Consider the following 24,600-nt stretch of genomic DNA (forward strand, 5'->3'; position numbering starts at 1 on the left):
TCACAGAGATCCAACTGCCTCTGCTTCCTGAATGCTAGGATTAAAGGCATGTACTACCACTGCCTGCCAATTATTTGGTTATATTTTATGTGCTATGTGCCTTGGTGTTTTGCATGCATATGTATCTGCGTGAAGGTGTTGATCCCCTGGAACTGTAGTTATAGACAGTTGTGAGCATCACGTGCTTGGTAATTGCTGGGAACTGAACCCTGGTCCTTTTGAAGAACAGCCAATGCTCTTAATTGCTGAGATTTCTCTTAATTGCTCTTAATTCTCTCTAGCCTGCAGTTTTTGTTTTTGTTTTTTTTTAAATATATATTGGTGTGTTTGAAAAATGAAATTTCCTATTTCTAATTTTAATACTTTACATGTAAACATTAGCATTTTAATTTAAGATTTTTTTTAATTTTAAAAATTATTATGTGTACATATGATGTATGTGTGTGACTTCTGTGCCTCTGCATGTGTTGAAGTTGGAGGACGGCTTTAAGGAGTCAGTCTGTTTTCCAGCTTTACATGGGACTTGGGATTGAACTGAGGTTACCAGGCTGGCACAAGAAACTCTTTACTGGTACCACGAGCCATTTGGCCAGCCCAGCAAAATCTGTCTTTTCTTCTCTCTCTTCCTGTGGTAATATTTTGTTTGTGTTTTAACAAATAAAGCTTGGCTGAAGATCAGAGTGCAGAGGGAAGCCACCAGAAGCCAGGCAGTGGTTTCACATACCTTTAATCCCAGAACTCCTGAGAAAGAGGCAAACAGATCTCTGTGAGCTCAAGGCCACCCTGGGCTACTTGAGATTAATCCAGTCTAAAAGATAAACAGAACTAGGCGATGATGATGGTTCACACCTTTAATCCCAGCACCAGGGAGGTGTAATAGGAGCCGCGGGCTGCTTCCTGCAGCTCGGTTCCCAGCTAGCTTTACCTGAAATAATTACACGGAAACTGTATTATTTTAAACACTGCTTGGCCCATTAGCTCTAGCCTCATACTGGCTAATTCTCACATCTTGATTAGCCCATTTCTAATAATCTGTGTAGCACCATGAGGTGGTGGTTTACCAGAAAGGATCTTAACCTGCATCCATCTTGGAGAGGAGAGCTATGGCGACTGCTTGGAGAGGAGAGACATGGCGTCTGCCTGACTCGGCTTCTTTCTCCCAGCATTCTGTTCAGTCTACTCCGCCTATCTAAATTCTGCCCTATTAGGCCAAGCAGTTTTCTTTATTAATTAACCAATGAAAGCAGCAGATAGATAAAGACACTCCCACATCAGGGAGGTGAAGATGGGAGGTGATGTGGCTGGGCAAAGAGAGGAATATAAGGTAGAAGGAGACAGGAGCCCATTGCAGTCAGTCTGAGAACAGGATTGCCCTTTTGGTCTGAGCATTGGTAGAAGTAAGAATTCTAGTGACTGGCTGTTCTCCTTATCTGATCCTTCCACTTTCACCCCTGACAGCTGACTCTTGAGTTTTATTATTAAAATCAATTAGCATTTGAGCTACCTCTCTTTCTTCCTCTCCTTCTACCTCCAGCATTTAAAAAAAAATATTTTCAACATTTATTTATGAAAAAAGAATTTTTTTTTTAGCTTTTTTTAAACCAAATTTTATTTGTCCTTGAAGGTCCACCTTAGATTTTACAGTTTTATGCAGTGTATGCTAGGTCAGGTTTTTAATTCCCATCTTCTCTATTCTGGATCTTTTTGGGACACACAAAATATACTTTAAAAAGTAGTAAACAGGGGCTGGAGGGAGAAGATTCTAGGGTTCAGTTCCCAGCACCCAAATGGTGGCTCACAACCACCTGTAGCTCCAGTTCTGGGGACTCTGGCTCGTCTGCAGTGACTGCACACGTGGTGCACATACATACTTGCAGGTAGCAAAATGCTCATATACATAAAAAATAAAGATATTAGTTAAAAGTAGTAAATAGCTAAGTCTAGTGGCTCACTCCTGTAATCCCTGCACTTGAGAGGCCGAGTTTAGTGTTAGCGTGAGATACATAGTGAATTTCAGGCCAGCCTGAGTTACAGAGGGAGACTGTCTCAAGAACATAGAAAACAAAATGTATTGTATTAACAGAGCAAATATGTGAATTAAATACAGTAACTGCTGGGCATAATGCCACGGCATTATCTTAATCTGTCCTGGAGGCTAAAGCAGGAGTATAGAAAATTCAGAGTCTGGGCCCGTGAGATGACTCAGCTGGTAAAGGCACTTGCTGCTAAGCCAGATGACCTGAATTAGATCCCTTAGGACACACATATAGGAGATAACTATCTTCTGACCTTCATATATGTGCCATGGCACTCATGTGCTCACATAGACATGCAGATGAGTAACTAAGTGTTTTACTGAATCCCTGTAGATGTATGTCATAGGTAGAATGTGTATGTGTAGGGTCTTGAGTTCAATCCCCAGTAACATACATCTAATAAAAATAGTTTTAAAAGTTTTAAAATACACATTACTTTTTGGGTTTTTTTTTAAGTTTTATTTATTTATTGTATATGTAGTGTTCTGCCTACTTGTATTCCTGCATGCCAGAAGAGGGCATCAGATCTCATTATAGATGTTGTGAGCCACCATGTAGTTCCTGGGAATTGAACTCAGGACCTCTGGAAGAGCTTCCAGTGCTCTGAGGCACCTCTCCAGTCCACTCTCTCTTTTTTTTTTCCCTCAAGACAGGGCTTCTCTGTGTAGTCTTGGCTGTGTGCTCTGCCTCTCAAGTGCTAGAATTAAAGGCATGTGCCACCACTGCCTGGCCATATTAATATTTCTTGATTAAATAACAAAGTGATATCCAACAATGTAAAGTATTTCCTTTTTTTTTTTTTTTTTTTTTTGGTTTTTCGAGACAGGGTTTCTCTGAAGCTTTTTGGAGCCTTTCCTGGAACTAGCTCTTGTAGATCAGGCTGGCCTAGTATTTCCTTTTTTAAAAAAAAAAAAAGACAGGGTCTCACTATGTATTCTTGTCTGGTCTGGAATCTGCCTCAGCCTCCCAAATATCTGGGCTTGACAAGCCTATGTCACCATGCTCATGATATTTGTATAGTAATTTCTTTCCCTTCTCAGGCACCCAACAGGAGGCTCCTTTGTTCGTCCAAACAAAGTTAATTTTGGAGTAGACTTTCTTACTGCTCTTAAGAAGCGTTATGTGTTAGAAGATGGATCGGATGATGACGGAAAATCAAGTTCCTTAAAAGTTGGAAGTAAACAAGTGCAAACTGTTGGTTTTGACAGTATCACAAAGAAGCAGAGGTAAGAGCTGATGTGGCAGCCTGACTTTCAGTCAACAGATAGGGATTAAAGTTCTTGATTGTGTGGTGATGCTTGGAACTTTGCTTCCACATTGGTTCACCTTTTCAGTGTCTTGAGACACAAGCACTGATTATTCAGGGAAATAAAAACCCTCGGTTTAGCGGAGTGTGGTGGTTCATTCTTACAGGTAACTGTAGCATTTGGAAGGTGGAGGTGGGAGGATGAGGAGTTCAGTGGTCACCCTTGGGTAGACAGTCAGTTTAAAGCCAGCCTGGGCTACATGAAATCCTGTTACATTACAAGGGGAGGTGTGCAGTGTGCCCTGAAGTGAGGACTCAGTGGTTACGAACACCTGCTGCTCTTGCAGAGGACCCAGGTTCAGTTGCCAGCACTCATATAGCAAAGCAACTCACAACTATCTATACAGTTCCAGTTCCAGGGGATTCGATGCCCTCTTCTGACCCCCCACAAGTACCAGGCATGCAGGTGGTACATATACATACATGAAGATAAAACATTCATAGACAAAATCTTTAAAAAAAAATAGAGGAGCTGTCAAGATGACTCAGTGGGTAAAGGTGTATGCCATGTAAGCCTAGGGACCTGAGTTTGAGCTCCAGAACCCACAGAGGGGTGGAAGTAGAGAACTGACATTACAAAGTTGTTCTGACCTCTGTTTGGGGGTGGTGGGTAGTCTCTGTGACCCCCACGGCTAGCAGAGTGATGATGGTCCTCAGGAGGCAGTTTGGTTCAGCACCACTAAGTAGCCTGTGTTGGTCGAAACTTCGGGAGTCTGATCCTGAGTGACTTATTTTAGGTGTGGGAAAGCTGGCTCTGCCCCTCGCCTGAGGAGGGCAGTCCCAGTGACCCAGATGACCAGCTCAGCCACCTCTCAGACCCACATTCTGTGCCCTGGGTTGTCCCACCGTAATTTCTACCCCATCTGTGACCTGCTGGAGTACATAAAAGAACTAGTGCTGTGGAGCAATAACCACAGGCTCTCCATGACTCGGGGCAGCAGCAGGATATCTGAGAGGAGGGTCAGTGAGGGTGGGGTGGTGGTGAGGGTACATGACGGCGTACCGTGGGCCTTGAACCAGACCAATGACTCGTTGCAATGAACGCTTTTCAGGTGAGGCTGATTGGACAGAAGGGGATACTGTATGACACATTACAGATCCCCATGCCACTAGGATGAATGAAGAAGTTTTGGAAAGACAGGGGAGTGAGGTGGTTTTTTAAAATTAATTTGGTGGGGGTGTGTGCTCCTGGGAGGGATGTCCAGGGGTGAGGCGTGGATACGGAGGGACTGGGGAACTGGGAAATGAGTGGGACTGGAATGCATGATGTGAAATTCCCAAGGAATCAATAAGAGAAATGTTTTAAAAATAGGGGTCTGGGGTGGGTGGAGAGACAAGAACAATAAAAATGAGAAACAATTATGAGCCCATGTATCCTGGCTCTTCTGGAGATAGCTTTAGGTTGATGCTGCTATAGAGACCTTGTTCCTCAACATCCCAGCATGGCACACTTTGAACTGTAGAGGGAAATAGCATCTTGATTAATTTTTTTAATTATTTTTATTATTGAGAAAAGGACCTCATGGCTAGCCTTGAACTCTTTTTTGTTGTGGTTGGTTTGATTTGGTTTTTTTGAAACAGGGTTACTCTGTATAGCATTTACTGTTCTGGAACCCACTCTGAGACCAGGCTGACCTTGAATTTAGAGATCCACCTGCTCAGCCTTCAAAGTGCTGGGATTAAAGTTGTGAGTCACCACTCCCAGCTTTTTTAAATTTCAAGTTTTATCTGTATGTGTGTATGATGTATGTATGAGAGTAGGCATGCACTTGTCACAGTGTGAGAGGATGGCCAGGACAACTTTTTGGAGATTGGTGATTCTCTTTTTCTACCTCATTGTAGGAGGCTAGGGTTACAGATGTGAGCCATCACCTATTGCTTTGTGTAGGCATTGGTATCAGGGATTGAATTCAGGTCCAAGTACTTTTATCCACTGAGTCATCTTATATAGATGGTCTGACTTTGAGCTCTTGACCTTCCTGCCTTCATGTACCAAGTACTGGGATTAAAGTACCACCACATACTGGCCCAGAAACAGCGACTTCTTTCAGCGTACAAACTACTGGTCTGCAGTTATTGACAGCTGTGTGAATGACATTAACAGTTCCTTTCAGTGAGTTCAGGTTTCTGAGAAACTGAAATGAACAGTTGCTGTGTTAAAAGACCAAGGAATTTCTAGGCATGGTGGCACATGTTTATAATCCCAGCACTTGGAAGGTGGAGACAGAGGATCAGGCATTCAAGGCCAATTTAGGCCACTTGAAACCCTATCTAGAATAAATACAAAGCAAGTACTTCCTGAAGATTATGGCGAGCAGAATATGGGCACAATGGTGTTCAGAAGGAGTGATTTCAGAGTCTGGGAAGTCATGCACTCAGGGGTTCTAGATTGGTAGACCTAAGTCATCATGAAGTTGTTTGGTCCTAACCACACACAAAATTGGAACTGGGAAATACTTGTTTTGATGTAGGCAACATGAAACATTACTGAAACTCTCAGGGCCTGCTGAACAAATGGGAGAGCCTTCTGCCCTAGAACCTATTTCTGATGATTATAATCACCTTTGCCATGCCTTTAGCTCTTGTGTTTACCCCTCAACATTGTCAGTTTTGGTTAACTTTTACAAACATTAATGAAAATGAACCATTTGGTGCTAAGCAGTATTTTGAGATCTTCAGAAATACTAACTCACTAAGTCATTTGTTATGTTTTAAAAATTCTAGTAAACTGGCTTAGCAGTGTGAACTCTAAACATGTAAACCAGTCCCTGGAGCATTCTCATCATTCCAAACTAATATCCATCCCCTATAAACACTAATTCCCTATCTCCTCCTCCTCCCAGCCATGTTCTTTCTACCTGTCACTTTGTCTGTTCTGGGATCACCAGGTGGGATCCTTGTGCAGTATTTGTCCCACTGTCTGATCTTTTTGATTAATCTTTTCAAGGTCTCTCCATTTATGGATGTCATAATTTCTTCCCTCTTAAGGCCAAACACTGCTTCTCAAATGTGACGTCACATTTGGTTCATCTGTTCTAGACACGTGGGCTGTTTCTGCCTTTTGGGTAATGTGTGAATAAAGCTGCTACAATTAAAGTACACACAACAGCATTTTACCAGTGTGACGTCTGAGGCACCTGCCTAGTGCCAAGGAAGGTGGTGGGACTGGGCCTTGAAGCCTGGTAGCCCAGCTCTGGATTCTGAGTTCCGGGACATTGGCTTTTCTGATAGACACAAGTCCTGCATATGTAGAATCACAGTGAGAGCTCTCAGGCACAATGCCTCAGACACGTTCCTGGAGAGGCTCTGTCTCACTGGGCAGGAGGCTCTCAGTAGTGTCATTTCAGCATTTTGGGGAACTGCCAACTGTCAGCAGAATTAGTAACTTCATTTGGGTCTAGTAAAACACTAACAAGTGTTCCAGACCAGTGGAGCTGAATCCCACTGCTTCACAGTTTCCTTCAGAGGGAAGAAGTTACAGGAGAATCTGTATATAATAAAACAGTAATTGGAGACACGGAGTTTTACAGTCAAGAGTAAGTCCATAGCAACTGTGGCTGGAGAGGTTGCTGAGGAATCGGGGAGAGCAGGATGTTTTGGAGAGGAGCAATGACTGCAGCTTCCTCTAATGGCTATGATGTTTCATTTCATTCTCCTTTTTTTGTAACACTCTGCTTCTTAATTTATGTGATGGGTACTAGCACTTGTGTAAGATTCTAAAGGGCCAGTGGACATGATAGTATATGACTCACATATACATATGAACTGTTTTTCCTGCAGTCAGCTGAGAGCACTGAAAGACATTTCCCTGTGGAAGTGTGCTGTGAGTTGTGCTGGTGAACAAGGAAGAATTGCTGAAGCCTGTCCCAGTATCCTTTTCATTCCTGAAACCTGATTTTGGATCTGGTTGGTACCTGTGCCCGACACCATTGGTTGCATGCCCTTGTTGGGACATGCACATCAGTTAAGGACATTCCCAGACCCTTTTGCCTGCAAGTACAGCCAATGAGTGTGAAAATTTTTATTATACTTTAATACAGTTTTCTGGTGCTGGGGAGGAGGAATTTCTTTTCTTTCTTTTCTTTCTTTCTTTCTTTCTTTCTTCCCTTCTTTTTTTTTTTTTATTTGAGATAGGGTCTAACTCTGTATCTGTAGTTCATGCTGGCCTTGAACTCACCATGTATCTGAGAGTAGCTTTGAACTCAAAAGTTCTCCTACCTCAGCTTCCCCCAAGTGCTGGTATTACAATATGAGTGACCATGCTTAGCTCTGAGAGTTGAAATTCATAGGTGGCCCCTAGCACGGGGACAGACTTGGTTAGCATTTCCTCTGCTGTGTTGGTCTCTGGTCATTTCTCAGTGTATGTGGGATGCCCAGGGTCTCATCAGTTGTCTTTCAAGTGTGAAGAAAGCCGTCCAGTAAGGCTGAGAGAGCTGACGCATCTGGGCACAGGTGGCACGTTGGCAGGTTTGGGTTTACCACCTCCTCCTGCCTTTCTTCCCTACCCTGTGCTCCTGTAGAGTCCCTCACCTGCTTCCTCCTAAGATTGACTCATTTTCAGCCAGAGCCCTGGAGTGATAAAACAGGCTCTCCATGTCTGTGGAGTTTTTTGGTGTTTTTTAGACAGTGTCTTATAGTGTAGCTCAGGCTGGCCTTGAAATTGCTTCAGCCCCTCTGCCTCAGCCTTCCTTCCTAGTACTGAGATTACTCACCTGTCTTGTCTGTATGCTTGGCTTATGTTTAATGTTCCTGCTTGTATTGTGGGATATATCAAATGGGACTTTGGGTGGAGGCTGACAGGTTGATTGTCTCGTGCTGCTTTGTACAGGTGACAGTTGCCTTGGATTTTCTTCTGTGGAAAAGGTGAATCCGCAGCTGGGTGTGGCAGTGCATGCCTGTTATCCTAGTACTAAACACAGGCAGGAGATCTTGAATTTAAGGTAATTCTCTGCTTCATAGTGAGTTATGGCCAACCTGAGCTACATGAGAGCCTGTCTCAAAAAAAAAAAAATCAGCTGCAGCTGTTATTCTTAAAGGGTTTCTTCTTCCCTGGGTGAATGCTTTCTGTGTCTTATGGAAGGTTCCTTCTTTCGGCAAAGAGTGTGTCTTCTCGGAGACCATATTGAGGCATAGTTAGAACTTAACATTCTTCCTTCCCACACTGCTCTTGTCTTTCCCTACGGTTCTCCCAGTGGCTCATTTAGCACTGTTTCTGTCTAATTTCTGTCTCTAACAATATGTCCCACAGCGAGACCTCTCCAGCCTACTTGTACCATAATTTCTGCACCCAATAAACAGCAGTACCATGTGCCCGGACAGCTCTGCCTCTGTTTTCCTCACTTCCTTCTGTCTGGCTTTCCTTTCAGCTTGGGGTACTCAGGCTGATATTTCCTCCTGCTCTCATGCTGAGGTGGGATCCAAGCCTGCTGTGGGGCTGTGCTGACCAATTTTATGTCAACTTGATGCAAGCTAGAGTAATCTGAGAGGATGGAGCCTCAGCTGGGAAAATGCCTCCATAAGATTGATCTGTAGGAAGGCCTATAGGGTATTTTCTTAGTGATTGATGGCCAAGGACCCAGCCCATTGTGGGTGGTGTCCACCCCTGGGCTGGTAGTCCTGGGTTCTGTAAGAAAGCAGGCTAAGCAAGTCATGAGCAAGCCAGTAAGCAGCATCCCTCCATGGCCTCTGCATCAGCTCCTGCTTCCAGTTCCTACCCAGTTCCTGCTTTGACATCCCTCAGTAGACTGTGGTTCAGGATATGTAAAACAAATAAACCCTTTCCTCCCCAAGTTGCTTTTGGTCATGGTTTTTAGTCAGTTAGTAACCCTGACTAAGACAGGGGACTACTTGTCTCTTTTGTCTCCCTACTGTCCTCGGCTCAACCTTACAGCAGAGTGACTTTCCAGAGACCTAGGTCAGATCCTGTTACTCTGCTCCAGCCTCTCTAGGAGTGCCCATTTCTGGCAGACTAGCAGGCTTTGAAGCAACCTGGAGGTGCTTTATGATGTGGCCTGGTCTCTAAGGCCTAATGGTTCTCAACTTAGGGGTTGTAGCAAACCTGTCTTCAAAAATATTTACATTATGACTTATAACAGTAGCAAAAATTATAGTTATGAAGTAGCAACAAAAATAATTTTATGGTTGGGGGTCACTACAACATGAGGAACTATGTTGAAGTCACAGTGTTAGGATAGTTGAGAACCACTAGCCTAGATGCCTCATTTTGAGAATACCTGTCCATCTTTCCAGGTGGCTGGAGGAGGCTGATTCCACTCTGACCTCAGCGCCTCGCTGTAATCACAGCTGTGTCCAGGATGCCACAGGATTCTTCCAGGTTCTATTTCCCGGATTCCCTCAGTTTTCTGCTCAGTGTGCTCATTGACTTTGTTTTCAGTTCTGTCTGGATGGCCACGCACCTTCCTACCTGTCCCACCTGCCACTCTGACACGAGCAGTCTCAGACTTGCAGGAGGTGTTAGCTTAAGGACTTTCTCCCTGCTAAACTTGTCTTCTTGGCCCTTGATAACTAATTGTAGGGTAATAGCAACACATAAACATATCTTCTATTAGCTGGTCTGTGACTATGTTACACTTGAGAGCATGGCTGTTGATCCTTAAGCCATCATGCATGTGATGGTCCCAGAACTTTCTTCTAAGTTTGTGGTCATGAATCACAGATAAGAAGCCACATTGCAGACTGAGTTCTCAGCCTCTTTCTTGCCTGTGTTGCTGCTACCCTTGTATTCTCCTCTAGGATGGTGCTCTGGAGAGAAGGGTGGGTGTGTGCACAGGCATACATGCTTGTGGCTTTAAGGCAGCGCTGAAGGCAGGGCCTGATGGTGGTGCTCAGTATTTCAGTTGTTGTCTGTTACTAGGTTTTTTTGTTGGATTGTTTTTTGGTCCTGCAGAAGTTTGATTATGACACTTGGTTCTGCTTTGGTTATAGGTGCTTGTCTCACGTTTTGACACATGAAAATGAGTTATTTTAGGTTTTGGATAAACCAGGGTAATAATATTTCTTTGTTTTAGTTTGCAGTGCTAGGAATGGTACTTAGGGCTTTTGGCATATAGAGAAGCACTCTACCACTGAGCTATATCCAGGCTAACATAATTTAAAACATAAAAACATTTGCATTCATGAAAAAAGTTTCCGACTAGACAGTGAGAAGTTTAAAATCCCCACTTCAGGCAGGCAGTGGTGGCAAGAGAGGCAGGGGTCTCTGAGTTCCAGGCCAGCCTGTTCTACAGAATGAGTTCCAGGACTGCCAAGGCTGCACAGAGAAACTGTGTCTCAAAAACAAAACAAAATCCACATTTCAGAATTAGAATGCTACTAATTCTATGTCTTTGAGGAGTCTTTTGAAATTACTTTTTCTTAAAATGTGTCTTAGATATTCGAGTTGTTAATTTGTCCAAAAACCTGTTGTCATCTTGGGATGAAGTGGTTCTTATTGCAGAGCAGCTCACCAACCTGGAGGATCTCGATCTCAGGTATGGACTCTACACTGCCTTCTCTGACAGCTGGCAGATACTTTACGGGAAGCTTTGCCTAAATGGACTTTGCTAAAGGTTCACTTCAGGGCACAGTCTTCAGATGGTCCCTTGAGGTGCATGAATAAGGAGTATATCTGTGTCCTTATCACAGGACTTCATAACTTAAAAGTCTGACTTATAAGGACTTCATAACTTAAAAGTCTGTGAAAAAGGGACTATGGTATATGTGATCCAAGCAGAGGAGAGGGGTTAGTGCTGAACACGATTTTTTAAAATTTAGAATCAGTGTTTAATGGGACATTGTTTAATATAGTTTTAATAAAGTTTTTTTTTGTTTACTAATGTTACATTTCTGATACCTTCCCAAATAGTTGATTAGTTTAATCTCACTTTCCAGGGGCTCAACTAGGCTGGTCCATTCCTCCTTCCTTCCCTTCCTTCTGATGGTGCTGGGAACCAAGCCTAGGTTTTTGTGTTTCTCAAGCCCTCTACCACTGAACACACCCCCAACCCTTCTCCTCTTGCATTCCTAAGTGCTTTTTATATGCAGGTTAAGCTTTACTAGGCTAAAGCAGGTGCAAATGATAGTCAAGCTTGAAGGCACCTCAAATAGAGCAAATGGGTTTAACACTTGTCTCCTCTTCTGAAGTATGGGAGCCCAAGCCAACCTCAAATGTATGGGGAAACCTGAAGCTTCTTTGCCTACCTTGAAGAGAGCTCCTTTCAAATCTTCAGGTTAAACCCCAGACTGTTGATACAGAGTATTGGGTCTGCCGTGTAGGAGTAAGTACTTCATGTCTTCTTTTTCTTCTCAGTGAAAATAAACTACAGTTTCCCTCTGACTCACCAACTCCAGCTGGAACGTTTTCTAATCTGAAGATTTTAGTCCTAAATAAAATGGGAGTAACATGGGCTGAGGTAATCATATTTGCTTTATTACACATTAATAAGTGAATGTAATGTTTTGCTTTAAAAGTGAATTGAAGACTAACTGGTTTCATTTCAGTTACCCTATTATCCAAACAGTAGAATGTTCTACACTTCATTACAGAGAGAAGTAATCCTTTGGTGAAATAGGATTTTTGATCTGGTAATCTACGTTTCTTTCTCAGCCTGTCCCTGTCTCTTAGCTCATTTGTTTGTTCTGGAGTCTTGAACATGGATGCTCACAGTGGCATGCACCAAATATGTGGAGTTTTAAAAGCTATAATGCTGGCTCCCCCAGGTTCCCTACAGATGTTCTTAGGGCAGATCATGAAGTGGAGTCTCACCTCCCTGTATGCAGGCTTGTCACCCACTGTCCTAGTATGGTTGGTTCAGGAGTAGCCACAGGTGTCCTTGGCATATTGCATTTGGTACGTCTGTTTCTGTCTTTTTCTTGGCCTCAGATTTTGGACAATCTACCTTTTCTGTTGCATGCCAAGCCTGGGGCAGAAAAGCACTTAGCAATTGTATGGGGGTGGCAATGAGGCTTACTGGGAAAGACCTAAGAACTGATGGGGAGAGTTTTATGTGCTCAGCATAGCTTTCACATGCCCAAGTGGTATCAGAACCAAGAAGGTGAGTACCACATCCTGTCCTATGCTTAGGCCACTAGACAGGTGGGTGTCCATCAGCATTCCCAGCTCCTTTGAACACTTCCTGAGCTGGGTGCTGACTCAGCTGCCAGGTTAATAGTAGCGGAAGTGTGTCTACCAGTAGTCTTTCAACATGGCCCTTCATCTTCCCGCACCACTACTTGGTGCCTGAGTACAGCTTGCATGACCTGTCCGTAAGGCAGGAGTTCCCCTGGTGATGTGACTGAGCATGGCCAGAAGAGGCTGCCAGACACTGAGTTCAGTTTTCTTTCTAGGTGCTGCGCTGTGCCCCTTCATGGCCAGTTCTCGAGGAACTCTATCTCAAGTCTAACAGTATTTCCATTTCAGAAAGGTAATGGGCTTTGCTTCAGTGATTCTATTGCTATTCGGTTATTCTGAATAAAGTCTCAGGTTGGGAATTAACTTTTATGAAGGTTTGCAAGCATGAATTATAGTAATAGTTACTCCTTACTCATTCATTGTATTACAGATTAGATTGTCAACTGAAATGTTACTCAAACCAAAGGAAACTCATCAAAGACATCTGAATTTAATATTTGATTAAATATCTGATTTTTATTAGCTTTGTATAAATTAGATTCTCATAGACAATCAAACTTAAGTATTAAAATTTACTAGTTTTCCTTACATGTATTGGATTCTCTGATTCTCGTTGGAGTACTGACGCTTTGTTTTCCTTATTTTTTGGGGGGGTGGGGACAGGGCCATCCTATATAACTTAGGAGGACCCTATCTCATAAAAACCAAGGGCTGAGGGATGTAGCTTAGCTTAATGGTAGAGCATCTGCCTACTATGTGCAAAGCCCTAGGTTAATTTTTATTTAAAAATTTAAGATACACACTGTTTATGTGTTGTATGAGTGTTTGCCTGAATGTATATCTATGTACCACATATACACAGTGCTCAAGGAGGCCAGAAGAGGATAGCTGGTCCTCTAGGACTCTGAAGTAAAAGGGTGTAAGTTGCCATGTGGGTGCTGGGGATTAAATCTCAATTTTCTGGAAGAGCAGCCAATGCTTTGAACCACTGAACCATCCCTTTAGCTGCTGAGTTCATTTTTTAGTATTGCAAGAATTTTAAAGTAAGTAAATGATAATTTTTTTTCTTAATTTATAATTGTGTGTATACATGTATATGTATGTGATATTTTATGTGTGAATTCAAGGGTATGTGGGTGAAGGACAACCTTTGGGGGTTCTGTCTTTCCACTGTGGGCTCAAAGGATTGAATTCAAGTTGCCAGACTTGTGAAGCAAGCACTGTTATTTCCTGGGCCATTTTGTTAGTCCTGTTTGTTTTGAGGCAAGGTCTCATATAGCCCAAGTTGGCCTCAAACTAGTTATGTGCCAAGTATGACCTTCAGCCTTGCCTTTACGACCTGCGTGTTGGGAAAGCAGGTGTGGACAGCTGTGTCTAGCAAATGAAGGATCTTTAATTGGTAATATCTGCTATTGTACTAGAGTGTGGCAATGCCTTTACCAACTGAGCCATCTGTCTGGCCCATCATCTCCCTTTTTAGATAATCATTAAATAACTATGGGAAAGAAAGTTAAGGATGGAAATTTTTGAGTTGGTTCAGACTGTAAAGACTGTTGTATAGAATGGTTTCATTTATGGAGGCATCTTCCTTTATCAAAGGCAGGATAAGGACCCAGATTTTGCCAACATTTCAACACAGCATCCTCTTTTTTTTGGGGGGGGGGGCAAATCCATCTGCCTTCCTCCCTAACTCTTGGTACATTTATTTTAAGCCTCTAACTTTGAAAACAAAAGAGATTAGTCCATATTGAGAAAATTGTACTTTCCATACAGGCCAGCGAACGTCCTGCAGAAGATGAGATTACTAGACCTTTCCTCTAACCCAGGCATTGATGAAAATCAGCTGTGCCTCATAGCATATCTTCCTAGGTAATCCCTTAAAATTTGTCTATGTGTTGCTTTCATTGGTTAATGAATAAAGCTGTTTTGGCCAGTGGCTTAGCACAATAGGGCAAGGCAGGAATTCCAAGCAGACAGAGGAGGAGAGGTAGGAGGAGTCAGGGAGAAGCCATGTAGTCACTGCAGGAGACAAGATGCCAGATAGAACCTTACTGGTAGGTCACAACCACATGGTGGTACACAGATTAATAGAAATGGGTTAATTTAAGATATAAGAGCTAGCTAGCAATATGTTTAAGTTATTGGCCAAATAGTATTGCAAATAATATAGTTTCTGTGTGATTATTTCTGGTCTGGGCATCTGGGAATGAATGAGCAGCCTCCACCTACATTTGCCTGTTAAAGTTCGTATCATTTTCTTTTTTGTTGTTGTTTAGTTTTTCAAGGGCTTCTCTGTGTAACAGCTCTGGTTGTCCTGAAATTCATTCTGTAGCCCAAGCTGGCCTTGAACTCATAGAGGTCCACCTGTCTCTGCCTCCTGAGTGCTGGAATTAAAAGAGTGTGCCGCTACCACCAGTCAATCAATGAATGAGCTGTCATATGTTAAATGCACCTTTTGAATAGATAGAAATTATAGTTTCTAAACTGGGCAAGTCCCTTGGAAAATTTCAACTTGAACTCATCTGGAGAATGTACTTGTCCCTCATATACTATGTGGACCTAGGTACTAGATCATTTGTAGCTGCAGACTTGGTCCTGGTGGTGACACCTACATCTCCATTTGTTAATCTTGGGGAAGTGAGACCCCCATCTACCTCTTTTGAGACCCACTTAGCCCCTGACAGATCAGGACGCACTCCATAATCTTAGAGGGGCATGCATGTGGAAGAACAAATCAGTGTCAGCCTTCCTTCTGGACCTTGTGTTTCATAATAGGATGGAAATCTAAGGTGGAGGAAAAGACTTGCTAGTCTAGTAGATACCCCAGAACTCTTCAGTGTCCTGTGTAATCAAATGTAACATTTTAATTTCAGATTAGAACACCTTCTTATTTCTGACACTGGACTTTCTTCTATACATTTTCCAGATGCTGGAATTGGTAAGTAATATTATTAATGTCCCTTCTTCCTATGTTAGCTATTTCTTTCATTCCTACTGTGCAGTTTTATTTTTATTGTTCTAGGGTGCAAAACATCCATGTTCCCGTCCTTGCAGTACCTCGTAGTCAATGACAACAAAATATCAGACGTAAGAACTGCCTCAGTGTGCAGGGCACAATACTGCTTGTCTTTGCTTGCACACGAAGTTTGAAGGTTTCTTCTGTCAAAGTTAAACTAGGGGTTTGGAGAGATGGCTTTCTGTGGTTAAGGGCACTGGCTGCCCTTGCAGCAGACTCAGGTTCAATTTCCAAAAGACAGATGGCTACTCACAACTGTTTGTAACTCCAGTTCCAGGAGATCCAATGCCTTCCTCTGGTCTCCTTGCTCACTGCACACATGTGTACAGACAGGCATGCAGACAGAACATCCATACACATAAAATAAGTCTTAAAAAAACATTAAAACAAAAGCATAATACTTCCTCAAAGCGAAACTTTTCGGGGTTAGAGTTCTTTTATTTACACAGATGTAGAACAGCACTAAGTTCACATGGGTGGTATTGGTGTCCAGTGCACCTGGTACCTCAGATGGAAGGCAATTTTACCTTTATGTGCTAGGCCAAGTAATCTGAGATGTGTTCTGACACATGTTGCTTTTCCTTTTTCCTTTTGTTGCTTCAGTGGTCATTTATCAATGAGCTAGATAAATTACAGAGCCTACAGGCTTTGTCCTGTACTAGAAACCCCTTGACTGAAGGAAACAAAGCAAAGGAAATCATCATTGCCAAGATTGGTCAGCTGAAGACCCTAAACAGAAGTGAGGTAAGCACTAGGACCCTAACTACACCCTTTGGTTTTTTTCTGGAGAGGAGGTCTCATTGTTGCTTCTACTGGCCTCAACTTGTGGACTCAGCATCCTTTCTGCTTCGGCCATTAGAGTAGCTAGGACTACATGTGTGCCATGGCACTAGGTTTTAATTTTTTTTAAAACTAGAAAATAAGTAATAAAAACTGTAACAGTAAATTACATTTGGATATTACAAAGTGATGACCAGATGCGTTTTGTTTATTGGGATTCTCTGCCAAGTCCTTGGAGGGAAAAAGGTTATATTTAGGTCAGTGCCAAATCATTGTTACTTTGCTGCCTGAACAACAGTGGTCATTTAAGATAAGGTGGGGTAGTGTTAGCCGCTTTATCCCGTATCCTTGGAAAGAAACAGAAAGAACACAGGCTCAGAGCACGTCTCTTTCTCTCCTTGTTGCTCCCAACAGTGAGGCTTTGAGGCTTAGGCACACTGAAATTTCAGCTGTTATAGCACACACGAGAGGTGAACCCAGGCACCTGCAAATATTATCAGGGTAGAATACCAGAGAGATGGCTCAGTGGTTAGGAGCATTTGTTACAGATCCACAGCATTTGTAACTCTAGTTCCCAGGGATGGGGTGCTCTCTTCTGGCCTCCTCAGACACTATAGGCATGTTGGTGCAATACATAAGTGCAACAAAAATCCAAAGTTAATCTTTACCGGGCGGTGGTGGCGCACGCCTTTAATCCCAGCGCTCCGGAGGCAGAGGCAGGCGGATCTGTTTCGAGACCAGCCTGGTCTACAAGAGCTAGTTCCAGGACAGGCTCCAAAGCCACAGAGAAACCCTGTCTTGAAAAACCAAAAAAAAAAAAAAAAAAAAAAACAACAACAACAAAAAAACCCCACAAAGTTAATCTTTTTTTAAAAAAAAATTAAAAAGGTAGAATTTAAAGAATCAAATTACATTTACTTGTTTGGAGGAAAAGGGTTGTGCATACTAGTGCACATATGAAGATCAGAAGACAACTTGGCAGAAGTTTGTTTTCGCCTTCCACCATATGTATCTCAGGGACTGAACAGGGGTCATTAGGCTTTAAGGCAAGTGTATCAACTGCTAAGGCATCTTGCTGGCCCTGGATATTAGTTCTGTAGAAGAATGTGCAAGTTCTTGGGGATGTAAATAAGTTTTCAGGGTTATATAATAACTAGTCTTTCTTAAATAAAAATTTACTTTGAATTTTAGTTTTGAGACAAGAGTCTCTGGCCTGCACTGGCTTTGAACTCCATGCAGTTCTGCATTAGCTCTCTTTAAGTGATAGGTACCACCATCCCCAATTTGGAAATTGTGAGTTGTGTTAGAAAAGAAAAGTGCAGGGATGTGTGGATGGCAACAGTTTTATTGTATGTGCGTGAGCACCAGAGGGAAGACTGGGTAAAAACATGAGCAGCTCACTGGAAGATGACACATTTCTACTTCTCAACACAGATTCTTCCAGACGAAAGGCGTGGAGCTGAGCTTGACTACCAAAAAGCCTTTGGAAATGAATGGAAAAGGGCTGGCGGACATATGGATCCAGACAAAAACAGGCCAAATGCAGAGTTTCTTTTGGCCCACCCTAGATACCAGCTTCTCTGCAGCAGTACGTCCAGGTAGCCCGTGGGGACTCCAGCTGGAACAGGGCCCTGATATGGTAGTTCAGGAAGGCTCAGTGTTTTGTCTTTTCTGCTTTGGGGGGCTGTTTCCTTTTTGAAGGAACTGTGGGCACTTTCCTGGCACCATGTCAGCGAGTTGAAAACAGACAGTACATTGGCAGTGTCAACATGGGTTCCTGCAGTTTTGGAAAGGTTGGCAGTACTCCACATCATCTCAAGTGCTGGTGTTTTTAATGCTTCCAGCACGGCAAGTTCACACATAAACTTTTGTTCTTCCCATATCCCACCCTTAGGTCTTGTTCTATTTTGTTTGGCACTTAGTGTTCACAATGATTTCTTTAGCACGCTAGCTGGGCCTCAGGCTTTGAAGCAAAGGATTGGGACTTATGTCCCAATGTACTTTTCACTTTGTTTTAATCTCATCATTTCACCATTCCATGGTTCAGTTTTAGGCCGTTTTTCTTTTCATATATTTCCAATGCAAGCAGCTCACTGCATAAATGCTTCAGCTGGAACATTATCTCAGGAAGACAAGCTGCCTGTGGGAATTGCTTTCAAATTACTCCATTAGCTGGCCCAATTTCCTGGATGATCTAGGTAAATTCTGAGTCACTTGAGGGTAGGGAAGGGAAGGGAAGGTTCTAAGCAGCCTTCAGGTGCATACAGTTCAGATTCTTACTGCCTAGTGTGTGCAGAGAAACCCAAACCACTTGACCAAGGGCAGCAGGATAGGAGTTCAGCCTTTCTACAGTTCCACTTTTAGTCCACCCTCAGCCCAAACAAAACAAAGAATTCCAGAAACCAAAAATTGATTGTTTTAATTGCATACCATTCTAAGCGGTGTGGTGTACAGCCTCTGCCTAGCATTCCATGCCGTACGTGTTGCCTGCCCTGAGTCATTCAGTGGCTCAGCATATAGACCACCAAGGTGTCAGTGCTTGTGACAAGTGTTCTGACTTGAAAATACCCCCAACACAGATGAATTCCATGACATGATCCTTAAAATACAAAGAGAAGCTGAGAAATGGACTTACTGAAGCTTGAAAGTACAGAAAGAGGTTCTGAAAGCACAGGTTCATATAACTTCCGTCACAGCTTACTGGTGTGGTTGTTAGCATCCTACAGTGTCTAATTTATGATCGTAGGTACATGTTACTTAAAGACATTGAAATAAGATCTAAGGCTACTCAGGTTCAGGTATCCACTGAGGTCCTAGGATGTGTCCCTAGGAAGCCACTGCCTATGTTGCAGGTGCAGGAACTGGTCTGCAGCAGGACACTAAACTCTTGACTGGCTAAAACCTGATGGGGTTCTATGACTTCTTTCCAGATCATACCTTGTTTTTCTCAGGACCCTGAATGAAAGGGTATTTTCAAAACTGAAACCAAGTTAAAAGTTCAGAGGTTTTGAAAGCATGGGAAGCTTAGTCAGACTATTATTAGAACAAGCATGGAACATACAACCACAGAAATGATCTTTGGGAATGGCTATTGTGGTGTGTGTGACTGTGTGTGTGTGTTTCTCTGTAGGTTTGGAGCCTGTCCTGGAAGTAGCTCTTGTAGACCAGGCTGGCCTCAAACTTGCAGAGATCTGCCTGCCTCTGCCTTCTGGGTGCTGGGATTAAAGGTGTGTACCACAAGCGCCCGGCAGGGATGACTCTTGTTTAGCTCTCCTAACCACCCAACAAGCAGCTCTGCAGGAGGAGGCTAATCCCAAACTAATTGATCAGTGATGCTGGGTAGATCCTGGCTCTGTTCATACTAACATAGTTTCCTTACTGTGGCCTTTAGCTAATTGTTCATCCCTTTCTATTTCTTCTTAAACAGAATATGGTGCACCTGAAGATGAGGAACTCAAAACACAGCAGCCATTCATGCTCAAAAATCAGTTGCTAAGTAAGAATCCTTTCACATACCTGCTTTGTTCTGGGGTCTTGGGTGTCAGCAAATGGTGATGGCTTGCTTGATAGGGATGAAGTGTGTTTCTCCTAGGTCAGTGCCTCTCAACTGTCCTAATGCTGCAACCCTTTAATACAGTTCCTCATATTGTGGTGATCCCCCAACCATAAAATTATTTTCACTGCTAATTCATAATTGTCATTTTGCTACTGTTATGAATCATAATGTTAATACCTGTTTTCTAATGGTTTTAGGCAACCCTAGTGAAAGGGTTCAACACAACACACACACACACACACACCAATTGAGAACCACTGTCTTAGGGAGTACTGATCCCAAACTCACCCAGTTTGTGTTGGGCATTCTGATGTCCCCCTGCTTCAGACTGTGAAATAGCCTTCTAGGTGTAAGAGAGAGCAGAGTAGTAAACCACACTGTAATGTCGAATCCTGCACTGTGTCCCACATGCAGAACCCTCGGTGAACTGTCAGGAAGTAGTGTGGAGGGAAAGAAAAGGTGATAGAATGCTGGTTCCGCTGTTTGAGACATGATCCTGGTATATAAACCCAGGCTGCCTTGTACTCAATATCCTCTAAAGCTCCCCCATTCTGGGACCAGGATAATATCTTTTTGATTTTTTGTTTTGAGACAAAGTCTCATAGCTGGCATGTGTTGTATAGACTGGACTTGAATTTGTGACAATCCTACCAAAAGCCTTTCAAGGTGGGATTATAGCCTGGAACTACAGGTGTGTACCACAACACTCTAGCTTCATGGGAATATTAATTTATAAGGACTGAGCCAAGTTATTGTGCCAAACTGATGCATTATCTGGCAATCTCTTGGGCTGCACGTTTTTACTTATTGGTGCTAGTAATGAAACTGAGGTCTTGTGTATACAAAGTATACGCTCTACCTCAGAGGCACAATCCAGTTCTGTAGTGACATTTCATTTGTATTTTGATAAATAAAGCTTGCCTGTAAAACAGCCCCACTGGTCAGCCTTACAGACGAGGCAGTGGTAACACACCTTTAATCCCAGTTGCCACACTAGTTGCCATAGAAACCAGGCGGTGAATGCCTTTAATCCCAGCCTTAGAAAGGATTATAAAATGGGAGGAAACAGCTCTCAGTCTCATTCTGAGATTCCTGGAGGCAGGATTGCCATTTTGAACTGAGTTAGAGGTAAGATCCAGTGGCTGGCTGTTTTGCTTTTCTGATCTTCAGGTTGAACCCCAGTTTCTCTCTGAGTTTTTATTAATTTTGCATCACAGTTCTACATGCGTGCATACTGTAAATCCCTGCTATGGTGGTTATTAACTTTAACTTTTTCCTTAAAGCATTGAAGATAAAGTGCTCAAGCAAACCTGAACAGAAAGTATTAGAAAAGCAGTTGCCAGGTAAGAGCATGCCCTTCTCTGCTATCCAAGTACCCATGAAGCACTGGCTTAGGGTGAAGCTAGGTGGAATGTTAACTTTTAGTTTATGTAGACCTTCATTAGTGCTTAATCTAAAACTTTCAGCTTATCTGGAAACAGTTTTATTAAAATATGTGGGGTTTTTGTTTTGAGACATGATCTTACTGTGTTATTCTGACTGGCCTTGAACTCAGATACCTGCCTCCCAAGTAAAAGGCATTTGTCATCACGATAGTGTCCAGCCACAGGTGTGAGGACTTGAATGCTCAGCCCCTCAAAGGAATACTTCCCATGCCCATGTATTTAAGTTCCCAGATTGATTCTTTCCACTTTGCTTGTCTAGAGATAACTTCCTGATCAGGAGAGAAGTTAGTGCTTTTAAACAACTTGGGGAGAAAAATGCTTTTTTCAGAATCCTTTAAAAAACATTTGTACTACTGGAACTGATTTAGTTCCAGTTTGTACTACTGGAACTGGAAGGCTAGTTGCACTCAAAAGAGTAATTTCCTGAACTACTATCCATTTAGGGCCAAATATTTCTTTTTCTCTCTTTTAAATTAGCAGTTCAGTTTCTGTGACTGCTTTGTAATATATAATGACAAATTAACAGTGTGTATTAACGTCTTGTTACTCAATGTAAGGATGGTTATGCAGTTCATGGCAAGGAAGGCGCTGGTGGAAATGTGGCAGTAGTCACATCATGTCCTTACTATGGATGCAAAACTATGCTGACAGCTCGTCTGCTTCCTCCCCTTCTTGTCCTTATTCAGTCTGGGACCCAGCTTACTCCTCTAGACACAGCAGTTTTAATCAAGCACATTCAGGGTAGTAGGACTGTTGAAGGGGGTCACAAACAGGAAAAGACTAGTTTTATTCTAAAATAGAGATTTATTATCACAAGTTGCATAAAAACACAGCTTTTATAAAAAAATGATTTTTATAGAAAAATAATTGACTACATTGTGATATTTGTAGGACACCACACTATTGCTGTACTTTCAGCTAAAGCTTCAGAGAAACTAATTTTCTTCATCACTGTCTTTGGAAAGAAGTTCCTAGTGTGTTCTGAACAGACATAGCATTTGTTTTGCTAAGTTATCTTCCCATACCTGGTAGTCATTGTACACATCCTGATGGTGACCAGATGCTCATGCTGGGAGGGACCTCATCAACCACTGAAGTCTACGCTCTCTCCTAGAGGGAAAATAAGGCTGAGAGGTGTCCTCAAGGTCCCACTCATGGGATCTTCAGCAACCCATTAGGAAGGTATCACAAAGGCCTATATTTTTCCTCCTCGGTGGGGTGATTATTTCTGGTTACTCAGATTGAGGAAGAAATGGTAAATGCTTGACATTTCGCTGTCAAGACTACTTGGGTCAAACATTGGCTCCATTTCCCAGTTTGCCAAAGAATCAACTGGCTGGGTGACTCAAGGACAGACCATGGCTGAGCTGGTTGTACACAGTCATCATTTGAGAGAAATGGATTTTCCTTTTCTTTGATAGATTCCATGACAATTCAAAAGGTAAAGGGACTGCTGTCACGTCTTCTCAAAATTCCTGTTTCAGAAATTCTGCTGTCCTATGAAAGTCCCAAGGTAAGTTGCTAAGTTCTCCACAGTACCATGAGCCATCATAACAGATTTTAAATGGAGGCGGCATGTATAACATGCATCATCAGATCTGTCTACTCACTCTTCCCCACTTTGTTCTCATTTTAGATGCCGGGTAGAGAAATTGAACTAGGAGATGACCTACAGTCATTACAGTTTTATTCTGTGGAGAATGGAGACTGTCTATTAGTGCGATGGTAACAATCCAACCGTAAGAGTTTAGCGGCTGGAATGTTGTGTATACCAGAAACAAAAACTTCACCCTCATAAAGGATGAAGTTTTGTTGGGAAAGGACCATTTGGTTGTATATAGAATAAAGGCTTTGATTACTACTGATTTTTCTACTCCGTCTGTTTCCACAGCTTACTGTATTCCATTATGTGGAGATGTAAATATAAACAGAAACAGCAGTCTAAATCTGAATAGCGTTAACATTTGCTGTGGGCTACTTAACTATCTGAAAAAGTTTACTACAGTGATTTGGTTGGTCGTTCGAAAAATGTCCCTTAAACTGAGGAAACATATCTCCTAATCTGTACAACATACTTTTCTCCACATTTTATCTACACTGAACCTATACTTCCACAGATTACTACCTCCTCAAGCTTAGGTAAACATCAGGCAAGGCAGAGTACCTTCCCTACTTCCCTGTGACACTGAACCCTGAGGTGTTTAGTGAGAGTGCTAAGGTGAGACATTCAGGATATACATTAAATGGTAAGAGAAAGCATGATACATATGTAAATGAACATTTTTAAAAGCAAGACCCCAAACTTCAGATTACAGTATTTCCTTTGCAAGGCCAGTTTGCCCACATCAGAGATCCACAAACTGGTATTTCCAGCAACCCAGACTTTGGTATATGTGGCCCCAGCACCACACAGCATCTTTGTACATTCTACGTTCTTACTGTCCTAATTGAGCTATGCAGAGCTATTTTATAATCATGATTGAGATTCAAATCGCATTATTACAACTTTCTGAATTTGGCCAGGTTTAACCAAAAGTGGTAATGATGAAATAATTACTGATTAGTAACAGTGATTAGGAGTTACAAATATTTTTTATAAAATAATTTGGTATTAAATAATCTTCCAATTTATAAATAAAAACTTATGCTACAGTATCAGATGATTCATTAAGATCTGTGCAAACACTGGTAATATCATACTACTTATAGCTTAATATCAGCCACAGGGTCTCCTCAGACTTACAGTCCCTGGTCTTTGGGGATCACTGTACTTTTGCTTCACACTGACAAGGATCCCCACACAGCTCCTTCAGTTCCCACAGTCTGCTCAGCTCTTGTGGTGAATACTGAGGAGAAGACAGCATTCCTGTCTCACAGGTTTTCTCACACAGCCACAGGCTGTCCTGTTGAGAAACAAAATATAAGACAGAATCAAGACACGATATGTGTGTGACATTTCAGTGTACTCTACCAGAGATTTGTGAGTGGGATGGATCCTGATTTGGGGAAAGTACCGCAGCCTTAGAGTCCTGGGGCTGTGAACCCAGAAACTACAGTGTGAAGATTAAGAGTCACCTAATGTCAAACTAATCCAGAAATATGCACAGTCATTATACTGTCAATTAAAATAACTACATGAAGATTCTCAGAAGAGTCAGTACATGAAATTCTATAAAACGTACAGAGAGTACAGATGAACGCTTTCATATTCCCTTTTAGAGAGAGGTCATAAAGCAGTGGCAGCCGTTCTGATAGGATGCTTGCAACTCTTTGTAAGTCACCTCATTTCAGTATCAAATGCTATGAGAGCAAAATTATTCTTCCTGCCACT

The 24,600-nt window shown here is 42.3% G+C and overlaps 2 protein-coding genes across 7 annotated transcripts in view; one reads left to right on the forward strand and one right to left on the reverse strand.

The window, feature by feature from the left end:
• The window catches only part of Tbce (tubulin folding cofactor E), a 40,089-nt gene extending 16,955 nt beyond the window's left edge, over positions 1–23,134 (forward strand). The window contains exons 4-17 of one of the 4 annotated variants that reach the window (XR_012910405.1): positions 3,077–3,262; positions 7,123–7,211; positions 10,733–10,832; positions 11,651–11,753; positions 12,688–12,764; positions 14,246–14,341; positions 15,346–15,410; positions 15,495–15,559; positions 16,092–16,232; positions 17,703–17,866; positions 19,696–19,764; positions 21,108–21,167; positions 22,691–22,782; positions 22,906–23,134. Coding sequence is in view for 2 of the 4 variants with exons in the window: in XM_075970187.1 (XP_075826302.1) it covers positions 3,077–3,262; positions 7,123–7,211; positions 10,733–10,832; positions 11,651–11,753; positions 12,688–12,764; positions 14,246–14,341; positions 15,346–15,410; positions 15,495–15,559; positions 16,092–16,232; positions 17,703–17,856; positions 19,696–19,764; positions 21,108–21,167; positions 22,691–22,782; positions 22,906–22,998 (1,390 nt within the window). In the remaining 2 variants the exon portion in view is untranslated. Of the gene's footprint in view, positions 1–3,076; positions 3,263–7,122; positions 7,212–10,732; positions 10,833–11,650; positions 11,754–12,687; positions 12,765–14,245; positions 14,342–15,345; positions 15,411–15,494; positions 15,560–16,091; positions 16,233–17,702; positions 17,870–19,695; positions 19,765–21,107; positions 21,168–22,690; positions 22,783–22,905 lie in introns of all 4 variants that reach the window. The other 3 variants (XR_012910404.1, XM_075970187.1, XM_075970188.1) reach the window with 3 other exon arrangements.
• Positions 23,135–23,477: 343 nt separating this feature from the next.
• B3galnt2 (beta-1,3-N-acetylgalactosaminyltransferase 2) overlaps positions 23,478–24,600 on the reverse strand; it is a 33,001-nt gene continuing 31,878 nt past the window's right edge. Inside the window, exon 12 of one of the 3 annotated variants that reach the window (XM_075970189.1) lies at positions 23,478–24,172. In XM_075970189.1, the coding sequence (XP_075826304.1) occupies positions 24,032–24,172 (141 nt within the window). In that variant the 3' untranslated portion in view covers positions 23,478–24,031. The remainder of the gene's footprint in view (positions 24,173–24,600) is intronic. The other 2 variants (XM_075970190.1, XR_012910406.1) reach the window with 2 other exon arrangements.

This window comes from Microtus pennsylvanicus, chromosome 4 (assembly GCF_037038515.1).
Source record: "Microtus pennsylvanicus isolate mMicPen1 chromosome 4, mMicPen1.hap1, whole genome shotgun sequence".
NCBI classification, from domain to species: Eukaryota; Metazoa; Chordata; class Mammalia; order Rodentia; family Cricetidae; genus Microtus; species Microtus pennsylvanicus.